Source organism: Sinocyclocheilus grahami, unplaced genomic scaffold (genome assembly GCF_001515645.1).
Source record: "Sinocyclocheilus grahami isolate Dianchi unplaced genomic scaffold, SAMN03320097.WGS_v1.1 scaffold1508.1, whole genome shotgun sequence".
In the NCBI taxonomy this organism is placed as follows: Eukaryota; Metazoa; Chordata; class Actinopteri; order Cypriniformes; family Cyprinidae; genus Sinocyclocheilus; species Sinocyclocheilus grahami.
This window is the reverse complement of record NW_015506687.1, coordinates 38190-61751: the sequence shown is the minus strand read 5'-3', so window position 1 is coordinate 61751 and position 23562 is coordinate 38190. Positions and strand designations below refer to the sequence as shown.

The 23562-nt window shown below is 38.0% G+C and overlaps 2 protein-coding genes across 2 annotated transcripts in view; one reads left to right on the top strand and one right to left on the bottom strand.

The window, feature by feature from the left end:
• The first annotated feature begins 12009 nt into the window (after positions 1-12009).
• On the top strand, positions 12010-16199 carry LOC107570806 (carbonic anhydrase 4-like). Its single transcript, XM_016257074.1, has 6 exons — positions 12010-12064; positions 12932-13077; positions 13189-13281; positions 14618-14684; positions 14809-14969; positions 15722-16199. Exons 1-6 carry the CDS (start codon positions 12010-12012, stop codon positions 15914-15916), a joined length of 717 nt encoding a protein of 238 aa, XP_016112560.1. The 3' UTR covers positions 15917-16199.
• A 548-nt stretch (positions 16200-16747) lies between these two features.
• The window catches only part of asl (argininosuccinate lyase), a 9749-nt gene continuing 2934 nt past the window's right edge, over positions 16748-23562 (bottom strand). Inside the window, exons 5-17 of the mRNA XM_016257076.1 lie at positions 21883-21939; positions 21700-21797; positions 21534-21611; positions 21296-21373; positions 20671-20723; positions 20484-20546; positions 20001-20115; positions 18686-18770; positions 17780-17839; positions 17614-17697; positions 17288-17368; positions 17090-17196; positions 16748-16993 (exon numbers count right to left, since the gene is read on the bottom strand). Of these exons, the coding sequence (XP_016112562.1) occupies positions 16843-16993; positions 17090-17196; positions 17288-17368; positions 17614-17697; positions 17780-17839; positions 18686-18770; positions 20001-20115; positions 20484-20546; positions 20671-20723; positions 21296-21373; positions 21534-21611; positions 21700-21797; positions 21883-21939 (1110 nt within the window). The 3' untranslated portion in view covers positions 16748-16842. The remainder of the gene's footprint in view (positions 16994-17089; positions 17197-17287; positions 17369-17613; positions 17698-17779; positions 17840-18685; positions 18771-20000; positions 20116-20483; positions 20547-20670; positions 20724-21295; positions 21374-21533; positions 21612-21699; positions 21798-21882; positions 21940-23562) is intronic.

Here is a 23562-nt window from a genome sequence, read left to right as displayed (position 1 = left end):
AAATGGGCCTTCCTCCATGAGGTATCCTTGCCCTCTATAAACTAGAAAGCTCCTCGCCCTTAGGTCAGAGATGACGCTGGAAAGGGGGGCAAAGAGCAATGAAACAATGTTTTGAAAGAAATTTTTTATTTAAGTACCTCACAGCAGCACTAGGCGGATAAAAAAACATTTACCCATTGGGAATGATATTATGACCCAGGCAGAGGCCATGTGATGGCTTGTTTATTTTGTTCCAGGGAGATATTACGAGAGGTGACTGTGTGGGACTGAGAGAGCAGGACTCAATAGCATTCTTGTAATACTCTGCTTTGAAAACAAAGTCAGGTAGCCTACTGTTTTGTCCTTTCAAGTATTGACATGACACAGTACAGTATCTGAACTTCTTTTATACATGCTTGGTAATCATATTTGCCAGGTGCATATTGATGCTAATGATCCTAATAACTATTAGGGAGCTGTTGATTGTTAATTTAAATTGCAGACATGTTTCAAAACTGGATGTGGATAATGATCTCAAGATGCTTTTGTTTCAATTAAGATGGATTTGGATCCTTACTGCACACAAGCACCTACAATTTGTCAGGACTCTGTCAGCTGTTCTCGTTCTTCCTCGCAGCTCATTCAAAGTGGATTAAAACATCTAAGGAGGTAATCAGACCTTCTAACACAAAACAGAAAGCTTATATGCCCGACGACTCTCAGCGAAGTGTAACCAATAACTGTTCCATTTGCAAGATGCAGCTGAACTTGAAATGAATACAGATCTCTTTTATTTCAAAAACGAAGGCTATGAATTGCCAGCAGCACTTCCAGGTGATCTTACTGTATACCAATTAGACCGCTTGCATTGAATAGCTCAGCTTTGGCTGTGATTGATGTTTGACCTCTTGGGATCCTTGAAAATCTGCTGTAGTCCCCCGTGGGATCCTGAAGAATGGCGACCCAAACAAATGAAAATGTTTATCGTCCTTTTATCAAATTAATCACTCTATTGCACAGTTAATTGTTTATTAAAGGACTTAAGATGGAATCACATAATGAACCTGGTACCGGTCTTAAGCTTTTTTCCAATTAGGAAATGCACTGACTCATGTCATCTGAATGATGTCACTCCTATGAAACTGAAGCTACAAGAACTTTTATTTATTAAATTTTTTCTTATTTGAAGTTGGACATCAAAATCCAGTCTTTTCCTGTTGTATGGTCCGCTCTCTGTTAAACAGAAAAGCCACAGCACCCCCTACCGTTCAACACTTTTCATGACTATCCTTAAATGCTCACATTTGAAGGAAATAAAATCCCAAGACTGGATCAGAATGGATCATTTTCATATTTAAATTATATTGTAAAAAAAATATATATTTCATATTTTTCTCATTCCCTCAAAATTTGGTAACGGTATCCAAAATACAATAAGTGCTCAATTTTAATTCTTTAAACACGAATATCATGTATAAAGAAACCCTGCAGGCAAGAATGATACAATGGCTACATCCCAAATCTGAAAAATGCTGCATACGCAGAAAGAAACTCATCGAGGCACATCCAACTCCAGTGTTTGCATAACATCCTATCTACTCAGGTCATTTGTGGTTAGTTTGAAGGCAGCATAGTGTATCCTTTGTTGCCTGTGATATGCCACAATCCTGTGTAAGCAGTAGATAATAAAAGAAAAGAAAAAAGCTGTTCCTGGTGAAGTTATGAAGTGAATTAATTCATAAATATCCACTTTTATTAGAATGGTCACACTTTATTTTAAGATCCAATTCTCGCTATTAACGAACCATTAACTACGACTTTTGCATCAATAAACTCCTAATTTGCTGCTTATTAATAGTTAATAAGGAAGTTGTTAAGTTTAGGTACTGGGTAGGATTAGGGATGCAGAATATGTGCTTCATAAGTATAAACAGCCAATATCTTAATAGGCAACTAGTTAATAGTGAGAACTGGTCCCTATGCGTTACCATTAGAATTTTATTTCTACTGAGAAATAAGTGTTGTAATCATCAAATATTTGTTTGGTTATGTCTAAAGCTCACTTGAATTTGGTTTGGATTTTTACAGTGCCTTGGAAGATTTCTTAGAAGGTGCCTTCATACAGAAATTCTGATTAGTAGCCTAATTAACTGACTGAGCAGTGAGATTGACAAGCAGCAACTTTTCATTTTAGTAATGATCAGAAATTTGTCATACAGTATATGCTGTAAAATTCCAAAGCACATAACTAACCTCTGCTAGAGTTTCCTAATTATAAACTGACATGCCATTTTCAGTGAAATGGCAGTTTACCATCTTGGTTGATGCAAAGCAAACATGCATACTCTATCAGAAAAAAAAAACATACAAAATTTGTACATTCAAGGTGCGAACACAAATTTTGGTGACATTTTGTGAACAAAAAATTGTTTGTCTATAGTGTACGATTGTCAGACTCTCCCTGTGTCTCAATATTCATACTATCCATCCTAAATAGTATGTGAGATTAGAATAAGTGTGTCCCAAAGCATAGTATGTTGAAAAGAATATGCCAAAAGTCCCCGGATGGTATACTATTTCAGGTCGATTTTTAAAGTGTAGATCCATCCACACTTTAATGGCAAAATTTGCCCACAATCCATTGCGCTTTGGCGAAGGGATGAAAAACTACAAACGTGGCGGATGCGCGCGATCAGACGGTTAGGTAGAGAGGTTTACAAAAAGGGGTTTGAGTTACTAATAATCAACATTTAACCTGGTAAAAAATATTTATTTATTGTTATCCGTGTTATATTTCAACTGCAACAGTAGTGTGAACTTTTATAATCATCCATTTGGTCTTGAACTTTTAAATGCATCATTACGCAGAAAATATGCGCAGAGTTCTCCGCATGAAGGACCCGGGACTGGCAGATCAACGAGCTACATCTTTTCTCTCCAGTCCAGTTGGAAGATAAATGAAATGAAATGTGGAGGATGTTAACTGTGACAAGATGATTGACAGGCCAGTTTCCAGTGACAGGGTAACAGGTGCGACAGAGTGGCAATTGTGTGACGTGATAGTATGTCCCAAAGCTTGCCTACTCTTCTACTACACACTCAAAATTGTGTATTTTTCTTCACCTAAAGAGTACTTTAAGGGAGTAGTATTAGCAGGCACACTGAGACGCAGCATATGGTCAGTGTTTTGTGTTTTGCTCCCCATGTGTTTCATGACCCAGTTTTCCCTCATGTGTAATTAGGTTTCATTAGTTCCAGATGTGTCTCGTCATCCCATCCTCTAGTCTTGTGTATTTATAGTGTGTCCTGTTCATAGATTTCTTCGTCCGGTATTGTATATGTCAACCTTCCCTGCTACGTGTGTTTTCCTGGTTCCCTGGATGTAATTAAAGTCTCCTTGTTGATGTATTCCTCGTCTCCTCGTTTCTCCCTCCGTGCTCCCTCACAGTAGCAAACGTGACAGAATTCCAGACCCGCAAACAGTAAGCGGCGCCCCTTCTCCCCGTGTTTTTGTTTTCCCTTGTTTTCTTATAAACAAGTCAAGTCCGTTTCTCAGTCAAGCCCACCGGCCGCTCCAGTGTCAAGTCCGCCGACCATGCCATTCACCCTGAACCTAACTAGGAATCTAAGGAGGAAAAGGCAGTTGGTTCTAATCCCTAGGCTCACTCCAGTGTCGGCTCCAGTCCCCGAGTTTTGCCCAGAGAGGGCTCCAGTCCCCGAGTTTAGCCCAGAGAGAGCTCCAGTCCCCGAGTTTAGCCCAGAGAGAGCTCCAGTCCCAGAGTTTAGCCCAGAGAGGGCTCCAGTCTTCGAGTTTAGTCCAGAGAGGGCTCCAGTCCCAGAGTTTAGCCCAGAGAGAGCTCCAATCCCCGAGTCTAGCACAGAAAGGGCTCCAGTTCCCACGTCCAGCCCAGGGAGGGCTCCAGTCCCCAAGTCAAGCCCAGGGAGGGCCACAGTTCTCGAGTTAGGCCTACGGAGGGCCTCCAATAACTGTTCCATTTGCAAGATGCAGCTGAGCTTGAAATGAATACAAATCTCTTTTATTTCAAAAACGAAAGCTATGAATTGCCAGCAGCACTTCCAGGTGATCTTACTGTATACCAATTAGGCCGCTTGCACTGAGTAGCTCGGTTTTGGCTCTGATTGATGTCTGACCTCTTGGGATCCTTGAAAATCTGCTGTAGTCCCCCGTGGGATCCTGAAGAATGGCGACCCAAACAAATGAAAATGTTTATCGTCCTTTTATCAAATTAATCACTCTATTGCACAGTTAATTGTTTATTAAAGGACTTAAGATGGAATCACATAATGAACCTGGTACCGGTCTTAAGCTTTTTTCCAATTAGGAAATGCACTGACTCATGTCATCTGAATGATGTCACTCCTATGAAACTGAAGCTACAAGAACTTTTATTTATTAAATTTTTTCTTATTTGAAGTTGGACATCAAAATCCAGTCTTTTCCTGTTGTATGGTCCGCTCTCTGTTAAACAGAAAAGCCACAGCACCCCCTACCGTTCAACACTTTTCATGACTATCCTTAAATGCTCACATTTGAAGGAAATAAAATCCCAAGACTGGATCAGAATGGATCATTTTCATATTTAAATTATATTGTAAAAAAAATATATATTTCATATTTTTCTCATTCCCTCAAAATTTGGTAACGGTATCCAAAATACAATAAGTGCTCAATTTTAATTCTTTAAACACGAATATCATGTATAAAGAAACCCTGCAGGCAAGAATGATACAATGGCTACATCCCAAATCTGAAAAATGCTGCATACGCAGAAAGAAACTCATCGAGGCACATCCAACTCCAGTGTTTGCATAACATCCTATCTACTCAGGTCATTTGTGGTTAGTTTGAAGGCAGCATAGTGTATCCTTTGTTGCCTGTGATATGCCACAATCCTGTGTAAGCAGTAGATAATAAAAGAAAAGAAAAAAGCTGTTCCTGGTGAAGTTATGAAGTGAATTAATTCATAAATATCCACTTTTATTAGAATGGTCACACTTTATTTTAAGATCCAATTCTCGCTATTAACGAACCATTAACTACGACTTTTGCATCAATAAACTCCTAATTTGCTGCTTATTAATAGTTAATAAGGAAGTTGTTAAGTTTAGGTACTGGGTAGGATTAGGGATGCAGAATATGTGCTTCATAAGTATAAACAGCCAATATCTTAATAGGCAACTAGTTAATAGTGAGAACTGGTCCCTATGCGTTACCATTAGAATTTTATTTCTACTGAGAAATAAGTGTTGTAATCATCAAATATTTGTTTGGTTATGTCTAAAGCTCACTTGAATTTGGTTTGGATTTTTACAGTGCCTTGGAAGATTTCTTAGAAGGTGCCTTCATACAGAAATTCTGATTAGTAGCCTAATTAACTGACTGAGCAGTGAGATTGACAAGCAGCAACTTTTCATTTTAGTAATGATCAGAAATTTGTCATACAGTATATGCTGTAAAATTCCAAAGCACATAACTAACCTCTGCTAGAGTTTCCTAATTATAAACTGACATGCCATTTTCAGTGAAATGGCAGTTTACCATCTTGGTTGATGCAAAGCAAACATGCATACTCTATCAGAAAAAAAAAACATACAAAATTTGTACATTCAAGGTGCGAACACAAATTTTGGTGACATTTTGTGAACAAAAAATTGTTTGTCTATAGTGTACGATTGTCAGACTCTCCCTGTGTCTCAATATTCATACTATCCATCCTAAATAGTATGTGAGATTAGAATAAGTGTGTCCCAAAGCATAGTATGTTGAAAAGAATATGCCAAAAGTCCCCGGATGGTATACTATTTCAGGTCGATTTTTAAAGTGTAGATCCATCCACACTTTAATGGCAAAATTTGCCCACAATCCATTGCGCTTTGGCGAAGGGATGAAAAACTACAAACGTGGCGGATGCGCGCGATCAGACGGTTAGGTAGAGAGGTTTACAAAAAGGGGTTTGAGTTACTAATAATCAACATTTAACCTGGTAAAAAATATTTATTTATTGTTATCCGTGTTATATTTCAACTGCAACAGTAGTGTGAACTTTTATAATCATCCATTTGGTCTTGAACTTTTAAATGCATCATTACGCAGAAAATATGCGCAGAGTTCTCCGCATGAAGGACCCGGGACTGGCAGATCAACGAGCTACATCTTTTCTCTCCAGTCCAGTTGGAAGATAAATGAAATGAAATGTGGAGGATGTTAACTGTGACAAGATGATTGACAGGCCAGTTTCCAGTGACAGGGTAACAGGTGCGACAGAGTGGCAATTGTGTGACGTGATAGTATGTCCCAAAGCTTGCCTACTCTTCTACTACACACTCAAAATTGTGTATTTTTCTTCACCTAAAGAGTACTTTAAGGGAGTAGTATTAGCAGGCACACTGAGACGCAGCATATGGTCAGTGTTTTGTGTTTTGCTCCCCATGTGTTTCATGACCCAGTTTTCCCTCATGTGTAATTAGGTTTCATTAGTTCCAGATGTGTCTCGTCATCCCATCCTCTAGTCTTGTGTATTTATAGTGTGTCCTGTTCATAGATTTCTTCGTCCGGTATTGTATATGTCAACCTTCCCTGCTACGTGTGTTTTCCTGGTTCCCTGGATGTAATTAAAGTCTCCTTGTTGATGTATTCCTCGTCTCCTCGTTTCTCCCTCCGTGCTCCCTCACAGTAGCAAACGTGACAGAATTCCAGACCCGCAAACAGTAAGCGGCGCCCCTTCTCCCCGTGTTTTTGTTTTCCCTTGTTTTCTTATAAACAAGTCAAGTCCGTTTCTCAGTCAAGCCCACCGGCCGCTCCAGTGTCAAGTCCGCCGACCATGCCATTCACCCTGAACCTAACTAGGAATCTAAGGAGGAAAAGGCAGTTGGTTCTAATCCCTAGGCTCACTCCAGTGTCGGCTCCAGTCCCCGAGTTTTGCCCAGAGAGGGCTCCAGTCCCCGAGTTTAGCCCAGAGAGAGCTCCAGTCCCCGAGTTTAGCCCAGAGAGAGCTCCAGTCCCAGAGTTTAGCCCAGAGAGGGCTCCAGTCTTCGAGTTTAGTCCAGAGAGGGCTCCAGTCCCAGAGTTTAGCCCAGAGAGAGCTCCAATCCCCGAGTCTAGCACAGAAAGGGCTCCAGTTCCCACGTCCAGCCCAGGGAGGGCTCCAGTCCCCAAGTCAAGCCCAGGGAGGGCCACAGTTCTCGAGTTAGGCCTACGGAGGGCCTCTAAAGACGATATTCTCCCCAAGGTTTTTTTTTTTGGGGGGGGAGTACTAGGGGTCCGTCCGTGGAGGCTGGGCAGAGTGCTGAGGCCAGGCTTCCCGAGCTCCCTGCTCCACCATGGCTTCCTGAACTGTCTGCTCCGCCATGGCTCCCCGAGCTTCCTGTTCCACCATGGCCTCCTTAACTGCCTGCTCCGCCATGGCTCCCCAAGCTGCCTGCCTGTACCGCCCTGCAGGCCGTCCGTCCCTGTAAGCCTATCCTGAGAGGCCTCCAGAGCGCCCACCCCCCAGTAATGTCAGACTCTGTTCCGTGTTTTGTGTTTTGCTCCCCACGTGTTCGATGACCCAGTTTTCCCTCATGTGTAATTAGGTTTCACTAGTTCCAGGTGTGTCTCGTCATCCCATCCTCTAGTCTTGTGTATTTATAGTGTGTCCTGTTCATAGTTTTCTTTGTCCGGTATTGTATATATCAATCTCCCCTGCTACGTGTGTTTTCCTGGTTCCCTGGATGTAATTAAAGTCTCCTTGTTGATGTACTCCTCGTCTCCTCGTTTCTCGCTCTGCAGCTCCCTCACAGTAGCAAACGTGACAACGAAGTATAAAGCACAGCTCACATGGAAGTTACTTGCATACCAATCACCTTATTGTTGGTCAGAGTGGCATGACCAACTTAAACCCTTGGGAAATCTGCATGGAGAATTCTTTTTGCTCTCACACAAAATTCCCAATTGTGTGGATTCCCATTCAGATGGATAGATTAAATGTGAACAGTAAATGTGATCCAGTTGGAAGATAAATGAAATGAAATGTGGAGGATGTTAACTGTGACAAGATGATTGACAGGCCAGTTTCCAGTGACAGGGTAACAGGTGCGACAGAGTGGCAATTGTGTGACGTGATAGTATGTCCCAAAGCTTGCCTACTCTTCTACTACACACTCAAAATTGTGTATTTTTCTTCACCTAAAGAGTACTTTAAGGGAGTAGTATTAGCAGGCACACTGAGACGCAGCATATGGTCAGTGTTTTGTGTTTTGCTCCCCATGTGTTTCATGACCCAGTTTTCCCTCATGTGTAATTAGGTTTCATTAGTTCCAGATGTGTCTCGTCATCCCATCCTCTAGTCTTGTGTATTTATAGTGTGTCCTGTTCATAGATTTCTTCGTCCGGTATTGTATATGTCAACCTTCCCTGCTACGTGTGTTTTCCTGGTTCCCTGGATGTAATTAAAGTCTCCTTGTTGATGTATTCCTCGTCTCCTCGTTTCTCCCTCCGTGCTCCCTCACAGTAGCAAACGTGACAGAATTCCAGACCCGCAAACAGTAAGCGGCGCCCCTTCTCCCCGTGTTTTTGTTTTCCCTTGTTTTCTTATAAACAAGTCAAGTCCGTTTCTCAGTCAAGCCCACCGGCCGCTCCAGTGTCAAGTCCGCCGACCATGCCATTCACCCTGAACCTAACTAGGAATCTAAGGAGGAAAAGGCAGTTGGTTCTAATCCCTAGGCTCACTCCAGTGTCGGCTCCAGTCCCCGAGTTTTGCCCAGAGAGGGCTCCAGTCCCCGAGTTTAGCCCAGAGAGAGCTCCAGTCCCAGAGTTTAGCCCAGAGAGGGCTCCAGTCTTCGAGTTTAGTCCAGAGAGGGCTCCAGTCCCAGAGTTTAGCCCAGAGAGAGCTCCAATCCCCGAGTCTAGCACAGAAAGGGCTCCAGTTCCCACGTCCAGCCCAGGGAGGGCTCCAGTCCCCAAGTCAAGCCCAGGGAGGGCCACAGTTCTCGAGTTAGGCCTACGGAGGGCCTCTAAAGACGATATTCTCCCCAAGGTTTTTTTTTTTGGGGGGGGAGTACTAGGGGTCCGTCCGTGGAGGCTGGGCAGAGTGCTGAGGCCAGGCTTCCCGAGCTCCCTGCTCCACCATGGCTTCCTGAACTGTCTGCTCCGCCATGGCTCCCCGAGCTTCCTGTTCCACCATGGCCTCCTTAACTGCCTGCTCCGCCATGGCTCCCCAAGCTGCCTGCCTGTACCGCCCTGCAGGCCGTCCGTCCCTGTAAGCCTATCCTGAGAGGCCTCCAGAGCGCCCACCCCCCAGTAATGTCAGACTCTGTTCCGTGTTTTGTGTTTTGCTCCCCACGTGTTCGATGACCCAGTTTTCCCTCATGTGTAATTAGGTTTCACTAGTTCCAGGTGTGTCTCGTCATCCCATCCTCTAGTCTTGTGTATTTATAGTGTGTCCTGTTCATAGTTTTCTTTGTCCGGTATTGTATATATCAATCTCCCCTGCTACGTGTGTTTTCCTGGTTCCCTGGATGTAATTAAAGTCTCCTTGTTGATGTACTCCTCGTCTCCTCGTTTCTCGCTCTGCAGCTCCCTCACAGTAGCAAACGTGACAACGAAGTATAAAGCACAGCTCACATGGAAGTTACTTGCATACCAATCACCTTATTGTTGGTCAGAGTGGCATGACCAACTTAAACCCTTGGGAAATCTGCATGGAGAATTCTTTTTGCTCTCACACAAAATTCCCAATTGTGTGGATTCCCATTCAGATGGATAGATTAAATGTGAACAGTAAATGTGACCCGACCTTTAGGGCTACAACAGCTTGTCACTGGGAAGGTAACCTTAAGGGGGTTCATATAGTACCTTACTACTTTGTAGTAACCTACTGCCTTTCTACATTAAGGTACTAATAAACAGTTTTAGTTCCCATTGACTTTTTATTTTTTGACCATAGAATGGACGGCAATGGTAATGGCAAAATTATTCATTCTTCAATTCATTGTAAAAATACATTATTTTACGTTCCACTGAAGAAAGACAGTCATACAATTTTGGGGGGAAAAAATCATATTTTTCATTTATCTTTAAGATTACAAGCTGTCACATCCCTAAAAGTAAAATTTTTGCACATTTTTTTCTATATGATGTCCTTACAAATATAGTGACACCAGCAAACACAAATATAGTGAATCTCTTAAAGGCACAATATGTAATTTTCGCCGCTAGAGGGCGCGTATTCAAAATAAACAAAGAGGCAAAGGCTAGTTTGATGACACCGTGACGTAGTGTGGAGTCATGGAAGTTGTTGTCTTCATCCCCACAGCCGATGCAATCCGACGGGACTCGGGCAGAAATCATGTTCATGGATGAGCTAATGATTTATTAACGTAGTAGAATGAAGCAGGGTGAGGCTGAAAGCTGTCGAAGTGAAACAAGGCCGCTGAACAAGCACGACACACGGCTCGAAAGCAGTGGAGCTTTTATTATGCCACAGTCACCGCTTCCGCTCCTTCCGGTCATGCGTATGTGGGAAAAAAAAGCAGTGCTGTTTTATCATACTAGATACATTTGAAAGTTCTGTTATTATGCTACTCTGTGCGGTCGTCACCGGTCTAATAAAACGCACAACGTACTAAAGTGTCTTTGGTCTTTCCATGTTTTCTACAAAACAAAACCGGAAATCGAGGGGTTAAGACGTCATTTGCAGGCGAAACAATATGGACACGGTCCGTGTCACTAGTTAAAATTGCTTATTTCTCTGGATTTAAACATTCTTCGAAACATTTGGGATAATGTAAGTACACAAGTCAGCAAAATATATAACACTGTTCTAGTGGTTTTTGGATATTTTAATAAAAAAATCTTACATATTGTGCCTTGAAGTACCTCGTACTGTGATGGCAATAGACGCTCTAATCTTTGATTCTCCACAATGAGTTACGAGTCAATGAGGCAGCACAGATCAAAACTGGGAACCACTACAGTATATTTAAGTCCTTTCTTTAATTCTCTACTGTCCTTTTGCTGCCTACTGTTTACCTTCCACATAATTTACTCATAATTGCACGACCATGCTATATGATGTCCATAAAATGGAGTCATTCCATTTTGGCTGGCTAAAGCTCGACAGGGCAGACCTTCATGCTGAGTTGACTTTAATGACTTTTTAATAGGTCTCTCCATTTTAAAGATGCAGTACAACAGCTCCAGTCATTTTATTGGAATGATGAATGATTGAGAGGGGGCTAACATTAATTTAATTTACAGTGCAGGCTTCCCATCTTTAAAAGCCCAAGACGGCATCGCAAGAGGCAAAGAAATAGAGAGGGATGGGGTGCATTCACAAAGGCTGGGGTGATTTATGAAAGCAGCATTGTTGTTTTCCCTTATCTCTAATTAGACGCTTGTCGTGCTAACTGATTTCAGTGTCAAAGCAACAAGACATGGTTAACAAGACAGGCCGCTTTGTTCTACATCATTCATCATTCTCAAAACATTCACTCAAGTCAAAATGTCCAAACATGTCCTGACACCCCACATGCTTAATTAGACTCTGAGTCACCTGCATGGAGGGACTGAAATGATTTCCTCCATGGATATACAGTATGTAGCTCACTGACAACCAGGATTCATTTCTCGTTCATTTCTCAGAGGGTTTGAAGCATGTGTGTGTCTTCAAAGACAAACTTTACAGTGTGCTTAAAACGACATGCCCTACAACAGAAATAAAAAACAGGTTTTGTTTTATGCTCTAGTAGTTCTGTGGAATAGTGCCCTCTGCAGGCTGTTTGAGAAAGCAAACTCATTAAGCAAGAGCTCAGGGAAAACTTCACTAGGTTCAACTAGCCGTAGGTTGTTGTGAGAGTTAAATGTCCTCATCAAGGGCCTCAATTGCCCTAGTTTGCTGCCCTACACCTGTCATTTTACCTCTTACCTGTAAAACTCTCTCTCCCCCTCTCCCCTCCTTCCTTTCCTCTAGCTACTCTATAAAAATGGGTTCATGCCACACAAGGCAGTGAGATTTGTATTGTATTGTAGACATGAAGTCCATTCTCTCTCTCTCATCTGTTCTGTTGATTCTAGAACTCTGCTCAGGTAAGATCTATCTATCTGTCTGTCTGTCTGTCTGTCTATCTATCTATCATCTATTCGGCTGGCTGGGTGGTCTCTGGCTATTTAACTGTCTATCTGGCTGTGTATCTCTCTGGCTGTCTGGCAGTATAGTTGAGTAAATGACTGCTCTAAGCAAAACAAAAGAGGCTAAATTTTGAAATGACAAAATGCTAAATTAAATTCTTGTATGTCTTGCACAAAAATATATAATTATTTAAAATATAGTCCATATAATTATTCCATAGTATAATTATTTGAAATATAATAGGTTATACATTTAGAACGCCAAACTGCTAAATCATGGGGTAATTTTCCTTTTTGGGTGAACTATCCCTTTAAAATCACCATAAAAAGATAGATTTGGAAGTAGAAAGACTGAAATATTTTCTTGTAAAAGGTATAACTCCAATAATCTTATTATCTATTTACAACTTGGAAAATTCACGACTTCCTTTCATTTGTGGAGAAAAGAAGAAATACAGTGAAAGTCAATGGGGTCCAAAGAAACAACAACATTGGTCCCCATTAACTTCATCTTCTTTTGTGTTTCATGAACAAAGAAAGTCATACAGTTCTGGAACAACGTGAGAGTGAGTAAATGATGAATTTTCCTTTTTGTTCAAAAATGTTATTTTACCATTTTTTTCTTATGCTCTAAACAATGTAATGACATGAAAAAATACTACATTCACAAAGCTTTTTATTTCTGGTTCTCAGGAGGTTAAGTTAAAAAAAATCCATTCAGTTTAATTCAGTTGAGTTTACCCGATTTACTTCGAATTCCGTTACCTTTTAAATCTTGTAATTGTAACAGTTAAGTATAATTACAAGCTCCATGCTTCTTTCCAGCTCACTTCACACTTCCTCAATCTGTGCGTCTCCGTGGTGGAGGTCTGCCAGCCACATACAAGGCCGTCCAGTTCCACCTGCACTGGGGAGAGAACGGCAGCCAGGGCTCAGAGCACTCTGTGGACGGGGAGCGATATCCCATGGAGGTGAGAGTCCATGTCACTATCAAACATATATGTACAATAAAAAGCTAAAAAGCCTATTCTTTTCTTCAAGTTACATTATGATGGGTATTAATTATGCATTTTGTCCCCCAGCTCCATATTGTTCACATTAAAGAAAAGTATGGCAGCTTGGGAGAGGCTCTAAATGACTCCACAGGGGTGGCAGCACTTGGCTTCTTTTTTGAGGTACTGATGCCTTTGTGATATTTCATATCTCATACCTAAAAACATTTTTGTGAGAAAATTATCTGAACACAAACTCTTAAACTGATAGCACACAAACAGTTCTATTTTATATAATTGAGATACTATTATAGTTTTTATTAATATTTTGAATTCGTTTTTGTTTTTATTTTTTGTTTTGTTTTCATTTTAATTTCAGTTAAAGTTTTAATAGTTTTGTTGTATATTTTGTCCTTTTTATTATTTTATTTTTTAAAATGTTTATATAATTTTCATTAATTTTTATTTTAATTATTTTAGTTCAAGTTAAACTAAATGAAAATAAGAACGGTTGCCTTGGCAACTAGCTAAAATAAAACAAGTTTAAAGGTTTATATATATATATATATATACTGTATATACACACACAGAGTTCTGGTATGAAACTCTAGATGGCGCAGTCTTATAGGTCTAACACAGTCTGACCTAATGACATCATTATCACATGGCACAGCTGATTGGTTCTCTCCTGTATCGGTAGCCAATGAGCTCGCTGGTCAACATTCAAATATATGACTAGTGCTTGCTGTAGCAGTTGCAACTTGCTTCAGGAACCCTCCACCTTCCCCAGCTCCACCTGTATAGATCTACTACGAGGTGATTCATGTATGCTATATGGGGTTATTTCATGTATGTTATGTTTGCAGCAGCAATATTTCTTACATGCTCACAGCAGCATGTTGTGGATGTATTGACAGTAGCAAGTCTCGGTACTTGCTTTGCCGCAGCAGCAGCGTAGCAGATCTATTCCGCCAAGACCAAATACATTACACAATGTACATTACCATGCCAATCCCTGAGAGTTGTCAAGACAGATACACAGTATATATTTTATTAGTTTATTCCAAATTAAAATAACTAACATTGTTCCATAAGTCAAAATGTTTTCCGTGAATGTCCATATTTCCATATAATAAAAGTGAATGAAGACCAGTACTTTCAAGCTAAAAAAAAAATAATTTAATGAACAAATCAATGTGAATCACATGAATGTGCGCCAATCACATGAATGTGCAGTGGAGATGTAAAGATTTACACTGAATAATTTCCAGATCAACCCCGTACAATGTTTTATATATATATATATATATATATACACACACACACACACATACAGTGTATATATATATATATAGTGCAGGAGTCATGTGGACTACTTTTATGACATTTCATATTACCTTTTCATCATTTTGGTTTTGACAGCCCCAGCCCTCATTCATAACGAAGCCATTTTAGGTAAAAATTCCTTTACTAAATTGATGTCTGTATTAATACCTGACTTTTGCCATCCTGCTTTTAGGTGACTTCTGGGCAAAACAAACAGTTGGACAGAGTCATAGAAGCTTTAGGAAAAGTCCGATATGAAGGCGAGTCATTATCAGATTACATGATATTTTTTGGGGACTGAGTTGCTTATTTTTTATTAGTTTATCTATTCAACATGTTTTGCATTCTGCATTGTGGTTCCATGTTACCCAATGTGATCAAAAGGAAACAGCTGTGAAATTGAAGATTTTAGACTGACTGACATCATCCCTCAAGCCAATAAACTGAACTACTATCGGTACTCGGGTTCCTTGACCACACCAGGCTGTGACCAGGCCGTTGTGTGGACGGTCTTCCAACAGAGTCTGCCCATAAGCAAAAATCAGGTACAGAGAGACTTTTTCTTTTACGCATAAACCAGACTGTGATCAAGATGTTAGTCAACACTGATTACAATCACCCGTATCTGAATTTAGAATTAAAGCAAGACACTATAGGCAACATCATTTTTCTTCCATAACATGTCTTCTTTAAGAATTTAAGTGTTTAATTTACATGTTATTTTATTACATTTTAATTATTTGTATCTGTAAATTTTTATTCCAATACATACATTTAAAGCTTGTTTTCTCAAAATTAGTCATGTCAAACTTACTTATAACTTATATCAAACTTTCCTATTCCTATCTATATTCATAGGATTTTTACACAGATGTTTGTTCATACATCAGTCGTTAGATATATATTACATTTATTCCTAAAAACACAGTGAATTTTTTTTCTTGCAGTATTTTCTGGTTTATGGTCTGTTAAAAAGAGATGTCAAAAATCCCCTCTGTAAAACCTTTACCTCTGATTATGTCAACAAAATGAACTGGCTTTATCCAATGTGCAAATGAGTGCATATTTAATTAGATAATGGTTCATTTGCATATTTAAACATAACATTTCAGAAAACTTGTAAAACAAAATTATCTTGATGTACTGTGATTAATCAACTATGAAAAGTATTGTGATTTCTATTAGCTAAACCCTTTAGTGTACCTATAGTGCCTTGCCTTAAGCATATGATTATGGAAAGACAGATTTAAATTCACATGCACTGATCCTTTTGGCCATCTTTCTTTTCTTGCTTTAGCTGATGTCAGTGGATAAACAGCTGTTATTCGGAACAGAAAAACCAATGACTGGAATATTCCGTCCTGTGCAGAATCTGAATGGACGAGTTGTGTACACATCAGTGCCAGCTCACAGTCTGTGTGTCCTGCCCAATCTAATCACCCTGTTTCTGTGCCTCTTTTGTGTTTTTGGACAACAAAGGTGTTTTAATTGAATGGTAAAGAACGCGTCTCTTTTAACACAGGATGTTCTGTATCGAACTTCCAGAAACAAAGTACAGCTAATCAATCTTCTGAGCACTGAACTGAAGGTACTGGGATGGATCTCTGTGCTAAAGCGGTGAAACTTGACAATGGAGAAAACATTTCTTAGTTATTTTCTGTGTTCACAACTATTAATTGTCTCACTGGTACCTCTTTTCATGTCTTGGGATATTGTCCTTCAGTTGTGGCAGCTTTATCTGGCTTTGATTATTTCAGGATTCCCATCTGTTTTCCATTCCTTTTTTTGGTTGTTCATTACTGTATTTAAAATATTAATTTTAATAATCATATATATATATATATATATATATATATATTGCTGGGAAGGACTTCCATTTATATTTATATGTACCAATAATTATACTTGTATATAAAAGTCTTAAAAAATACAAAATAGCTTGAGATTTGAATGTGGCTCATTTGAAGCTTTCTGATCCTCCATTAAGATTGTCTCACTATGTACATTTCATTGACTTTTCCATTACTTACGACCTTTTAGAAAATGTTCATGATTTCCCAGGCCTGCGAATGCCAATTTTTACTGTTGTTTAATGTTTAATGTTCTTATGTTTCTCCTGTAATTCATATGGCTATGATTTGATGATTAAACTTGATACAAACATGTAAAACAAATTGTGCAGGGCATGTGGGGTTTAAGTTGTACATAATGTGTCCAAAGATGTTAATAAAAGTTCAAATGAAGTGACTAAACAAATTCTTCATTTAATTGCAATTATATTTAATTGTAAATATTATTTGTCATATAAACTTCCATTGGTTCAAAATGAAAATGAAATCTTTATATGTAACATGCAGGCAAAACATGCCAAATTCATCTTTGAAAGAGTACCTACTACTGACCCTTGCAGAAATGAGACTATGGTTTCTGTTTTTGTGCCTGTAACCAGGTTCTGAAGTGCTCAATCTGAGCTGTGACGCTACTCCTAGCCGTGCCACCAGGGGCGCTGTACTGTTCAACACTTCTGTTGTAGTCCCACACTGAAGAAACGTCCTTGTCAAACAAAGGGCTGGAGATAAAGAAAAAACAAATCAATAAAAAAAATCCAAATAAAAACATTTCCGATACTGTTAGATGTCCCTTTAGTTTGAATGTGACTGCTGACCTGACAGTTTGAAGGTCCTCTACAGTGATTTGGGACAGATGGATGTTCTTAGATTCAGCAATATAAACGGCTTTCCCAGCACAACTGTGGGCTTCTCTGAAAGGCATCTTTGATATATATGTATATGTATCAGATTTCATTCAGCTCTACTGACATGCGGAATCGTAAAACTGTAAGTTGATGGATTGATGGACTTACTCCCTTTCTGACCAGATGGTAGGCAAGATCAGTGGCCAGCATATCTGGGCTGAGGGCCCCTTCCATCGCTGGTTGGTTGACCTGAGGAATGGAAAAGTACCAGTGCCTAAGATCTACTGCTCAACAATGAATAAAAAAGGAAATGAAACAACAACAATTCTTTATACTGCTCACATTTTAGACTGACAATGGATTGCGACATGTTCAAACACGTCTGCTTCTCATTCATCATTTCCCCTACTTACGGTTTAACTGGAGTAACAGTTTTTTTTTATTGTCATTGTCCATGACAAAACAACATTAACGTGTTATAACCCACCTCTCACCTTTAGAGTTGAAATGACGCCTGTTGCCACCTGCAGCACAGCGTGTACTGTATCATATGTGTCGAACATGGCCTCCTTATCCTCCTGCAGTGACAAAACATATATTCAGAAAATGTTTTAAAATAAAATGATCATATTTTGGCATATTTTGGCATATTTGGCATACCTGTAGGTCTTTGTTGTATGTGCTGGGTAAGCCCTTAAGAGTCATCAGAAACCCTGCACACTGTATTACAATGAAATTTTAATTAGATAAAAGTATATAAAATATTTGTATTTTAATATTATAATATTACTATTATTTTAAATATTTGTAATAGTATTTTCTTATAATTAAATTAGGTATGCACTGATATGAAAATTCTGGTCAATTAGACAATTAATTTCATGTTATGTGATATTAAAATATTATTATTCAAATATTACACTATTTGTCTGTTAAGTATGCTACTTTTTTCATTTTATTAAATAATATTTAAAATACTGATATAAGAAAATTCTAGCCAATAAGGCAATTTTTTTTTTGTTATGTCCGATAACTAATAAATGGGTGATATTAAAATATTATACTATTTTGTCGGTTAACTATACTAATTTATATTAATTGTATTAAATAATTATGTTTAATATTGCCGATAACCGATAAATAGTCTATAGTAAAATATTATACTATTTTGTCTAAATAAATAAAAAAATAAAATATTAAAAAGTAAATTTAGGCATCATAACATTAAGCACACTCTGAAAAATGAATAATTACTTTGGATTTGCTAAAAGTGATATTTAACAGCATTATTAAATCATTCATGTTTGCAAAGATTAACTTTAAGAGAGAGTTGGATGACTGAAGTTAATCTAAATTTAAAAAGAGGAGAAAAAAACATGCACTATTAAATATCCATTAGTCGATAACTGATAAGGTACCATTACTGTATATAGTGCATCCCTAAATGAATAGCAACTAAACTAACAGCCCTAGTACTAATTATTCAATTTCCCATCTGATTAATCGTAATCATAAGACTAGTATTGGTGTCTCGGGTTGGTTTCATTAGTCAGTGCTGTATCTTACTCTGCCAAACACTCGTCCTGCTTTGCTGCGGATGAGCTCCAGGCTGTCTGCGTTCTTCTTCTGAGGCATTAAACTGCTCCCAGTGCTGCTCTCGCAAACACAAACACAACAGCACTGATTAACTACACACACTAGGCACACATACAAAGCAGAAATGGATCAAATCCCTCAGTACACATCAGCCAGCTCGTGTTCACAGTATATGTATGCCACTGTGTTGAGTATCATCCACCAATTAAGAAAACACACTGAATCCTGCACTACATGGCAGATAGTCAGCTTTTCTGAACATGATAATGTTGTTAATAAATAGGCAATAATTATTTCTGAGTGAACAATTACTATTTAACTAAGGTCAGTACTGGCTGTGCAGCAACCAGTTTGTGGTTAATAAAGTTAAATCAGTTCATGTTAACAGGCCGAACATTTCACAGGCCATAAAGAATTATAGTATTGGGAAGAAAATTGATTTGCTCAAACAATGGAGAATTTGTGATGGCGTGAGCAGGTACATGTGTACTCACTGAGATTTCTTGGCAACTGTACCATAAAAGTAATTGAATTAATTAATGTGCAACTCTGCCTAAAGCTCAAGTTAGCAACTCCTTCAGTTTCATGATGGAAATGTGCATACGTGACAAGTGGGGTGAAAATAATGCAGAACATGGTAGTAATGTAAGGAAAATACTGTACTGTTAACCCAAGGGCTTCAAATTAATGATTTCTGTCTGCTTTGACATTATGATGTATTTTGGGGCAAGACACGTTCTTGATTTCGAAACACTCTTATGCTCACCAAGGCTTCATTTATTCAATTAGAAATACAGTAAAACAGTAATATTGTGAAATATTATTAGAACTTTAAAAATGACTGTTTTATATGTTAATATATTTAAAAATGTATTTTATTCCTGTGATGGCAAAGCTGAATTTTTAGCAGCCATTACTCCAGTCTTCAGTGTCCCATGATCCTCCAGAAATCAGTCTAATGTGCTGATTTGCTGTTCAAGAAACATTTCTTCTTATTATAAATTAAGAAAACAGTTGTGCAGGTTAATATTTTTGTGGAAACCGTTCAATGATTCAGTTTTTTCAGGATTCTTTGATGAATTTTATTTTTGTGATTTTTGCATTTATTACAAGTAGAGCAGTGACAGGAATGGGATTGGAACAAGACCCAGGTCAGACCTACAGCTTTTATATGTCAAGGGCATATGCACAGTCACAGAAAATTTGAATGATTTTTTTTTTAAATTATGTTTTCAAGATTGACCACTGCTGTCACTTCCCATTATAAATCATGTGCTGTCCTCACCTGTAAGCATCAGTCAGAGTAATGAAGGAGAACTCCTTTGTACTGTATAAAATCAGATCCTCTGCCATCTTGCTGAGGTGTGTGAGACACATTGATGCCCAGAAGAGAAACTCAGCTGTCCAAAAATATACACAAACACATTCAGTTAAACACACTATTCACCCAAATCATTTGATCATTTACTTTCCCTCATGTTGTTTTAAATCTGTATGACTTTCTTTATTCTATGGAATATAAATGAAGATATTGTGAACAATGTTGGTAACCAAAGTTTTGGTGACCACTGACTTTTATTTAATGGACCAAAATTTTTCGAATGATCTTCTTTTGTGTTCCACAGAAGAATGAAAGTCATACAGGTTTGGAACAAATTGAGGGTGAGTAAATGACGACAGAATTGTCATCAGAATTTTTGTATGAATCATCCCTTTAATTACAAGGGATACTGATGACCTGTAAAGTTTGCAGCATGATTATACATACCAACGAAATCTCTTTGTCCGGTAGCATCCATGCTGTTAATGCTGATACTATCAAATTTTAGTTCTTTGGAGTGAAAAAAAAAAAAAAAATGTAAATAGCTGACCAGTTTGACCTATATACACAAACATATATCATAGGAACACACTTCATGAATCATTACTTATATGGGAAAACAAATGTCATCAACCTTGGCGAAGAAGTTCTCTGTCAATGTTGAAGGGATTCCCAGCAATGGCTCCACTGCAAGGCAAATAAATATATATCATATATCAATGTATCTCAAAAATAAAAGTGTGCGCAGTACTGTTCAAACGTTTAGGGTCAGTAAGACTTTTTCTGTAAACTTAAAACTATTATTTAGTCAGGATGCATTCACAAAGGACAGTAAATGCATCTATAATGATAAATTATCAAAGATTTGTATTTCAAATGCTGTTCTTTTGAACCTTACATTATTAAATAATCAAGAAAAAATGTATCACAGCTTCCACACATATATATTGCAGTAGTGTTTTTAACATTGAAAATAATAAGAAATGTTTCTTGAGCACCAAATCAGCATACTACAATGATTTCTGAAGGACTATGTGACACTGAAGACTGGCGTAATGATGCTGAAAATTCAACTTTGCCATCACAGGAATAAATAGCATTTTAAAATATATTCAAATACAAAATAGTTACTTTAAATTGTAATAATATTTTAAAATATTACTGTTTTTACTGTATTTCTGATTAAATAAATTCAACCTTACTAAGCAAAAGAGAATTCTTTTAAAAACATTTCAGTATTGCATATACACAAAACTAACCTTCCAAGGGGCATCACGTTAACATGTTTCCTGATGTCCTCCAGCCGTTCAACATCTCTGCTTAGTGCCACTGCATGACTGCAAGAAACGATGAACACTGATCAGTTATGACCAGATGTATGTATCAACAAGTCCATATATACAAGATCACAACACTTAACACTGTGAACACTTCACAATTTACTGTTGCCTCACCTCGAGTAAAATATAATTAAGATAGAATTCTCCTAAAATGCACCTGAGGATCCAGTGACTCCATCTGATTGGCTGGGCCCTCTGCATGTGAGTGTATCCAGGGCACAGGATTTCAATCTCTCTGGATGGACCATGGAAAATAGTTTGGAATGGGCGTGTTTGGTAATTGTACATTAGTAAGATGATGTGAACATAGTGAGCAATCTTACACTGCAGCTCTTTCCACCATAGTGCTGATGAGCTGCAAAGCTAGTTCTTTCAGAGTGTTAATAGCGTCCCGTAGCCAGAGCCGCGTATCTGTTGCAACCTATCCAACAAATGGAAAGAGTTTGGTCAAAAGCCTGTATGCCTGTAAATATCATGTGACAAATTAAATCGAATTAAATTTAAACCTGATCATTTCTGCTCCTGCCTGTGTGAAGCTTTCCAGCTGGATCACCAATAAATTCCTTTAAAAGAAGACATGAACATTGAATTATTCAGAATTATAACCTACACCACACGGTGAACTGATAAAATATCTTCTTATCAATTCAGTGTTTTCTTTTGACCTTCAGTCTGCGTTCATTGGCTGTGTGAATATCCTCGTCTCCTGGTTTGATCTTGAACTCGCCTTTGGACCATTCATCAAAAACCTGATAAAGATATTTTTAAATACCTCAGTTATTCATAATTTGTGACAATAAATTAAAATGTCTGATAACTCTTTTCGCAATATTTCCAGCCATATTGGGGAGACCGGTGTTAGTTGCCAATAGAGCTATATCTCAGGAGCTCACCGTTATTATAGTTAACCAAAACTAAAACCAAACTAAAACTTAAAATTAAATTAAATAAAAACACTCCAGTTACTTAGGTAACTGGAGTGTTTTTATTTAATTTAATTTTAAGTTTTAGTTTGGTTTTAGTTTTGGTTAACTATAATAACGGTGAGCTCCTGAGATATAGCTCTATTGGCAACTAACACCGGTCTCCCCAATATGGCTGGAAATATTGCGAAAAGAGTTATCAGACATTTTAATTTATTGTCACAAATTATGAATAACTGAGGTATTTAAAAATATCTTTATCAGGTTTTTGATGAATGGTCCAAAGGCGAGTTCAAGATCAAACCAGGAGACGAGGATATTCACACAGCCAATGAACGCAGACTGAAGGTCAAAAGAAAACACTGAATTGAATAAGATTGCCTTTGCCACTGAAGGAGAAACACTCTGACGAAATGGCGTTTAGAGCTGACTTACATAGCAGTCGGCTCCACCCCTTTTGGTGGCTTGAAGCGCCATTGGTTCGTGCAGCTACACGAGCGTGATCAAATCAGGCTTCAGTTTCAGAGTAGGAGTTTCCCCATAGCGCAACGGGAGAGAGCGTTTGAAAGGGAACTCTTTTTTATTACAGCTAGTTGCCAAGGCAACATTTTTTTATTTTCATTTAGTCTAACTTGATATTAAAATGATACTAAAACAACTAAAACTGAAATAAAAACTATATAGACATATATATAGACAAAACAACAAAATTACTCAACTTAAATTAAAATTAAAACAAAATATTTAAAAAATAATAATTAAATATTTAGAAAAACGATATTATCATCTCAATGATTCTAAAATAACACTGCAGTAGCTACAGTATATAAAGGTTTTATATTAATAGTCCAATTACACAAATTAGTGTTTTCTCTAGCAGATGTTTGTTGGTTTCAAATGCTGTCTTAAAGTTGAATTATTAGAATAATTACAAAGAATAATACAATATAGAATCCATTTTGTGAATTTTATACTCAAAACTAAAATTCCAAAATCATATTTTTAATAGCTGTTGGGTTAGTTCCTGTAGCGAAGTGTCAATTTCAAATATAGATTACATTTTTTTATTGGGATAAGTTGTCGTATTATGTTTTTTACTTTTTCGTACAATACATTAAACTATTTGTTGAGTTAATTAGTTAATATCTTTGTGCACTACCTTTTACATTTCTGCTGACCATGTTTGCATGGTCAATGTTTGGTGAATGAACCGTATCTTTTTTTCTTGATCAATAACTGTGGAAATTAAATATTCAAAATGTG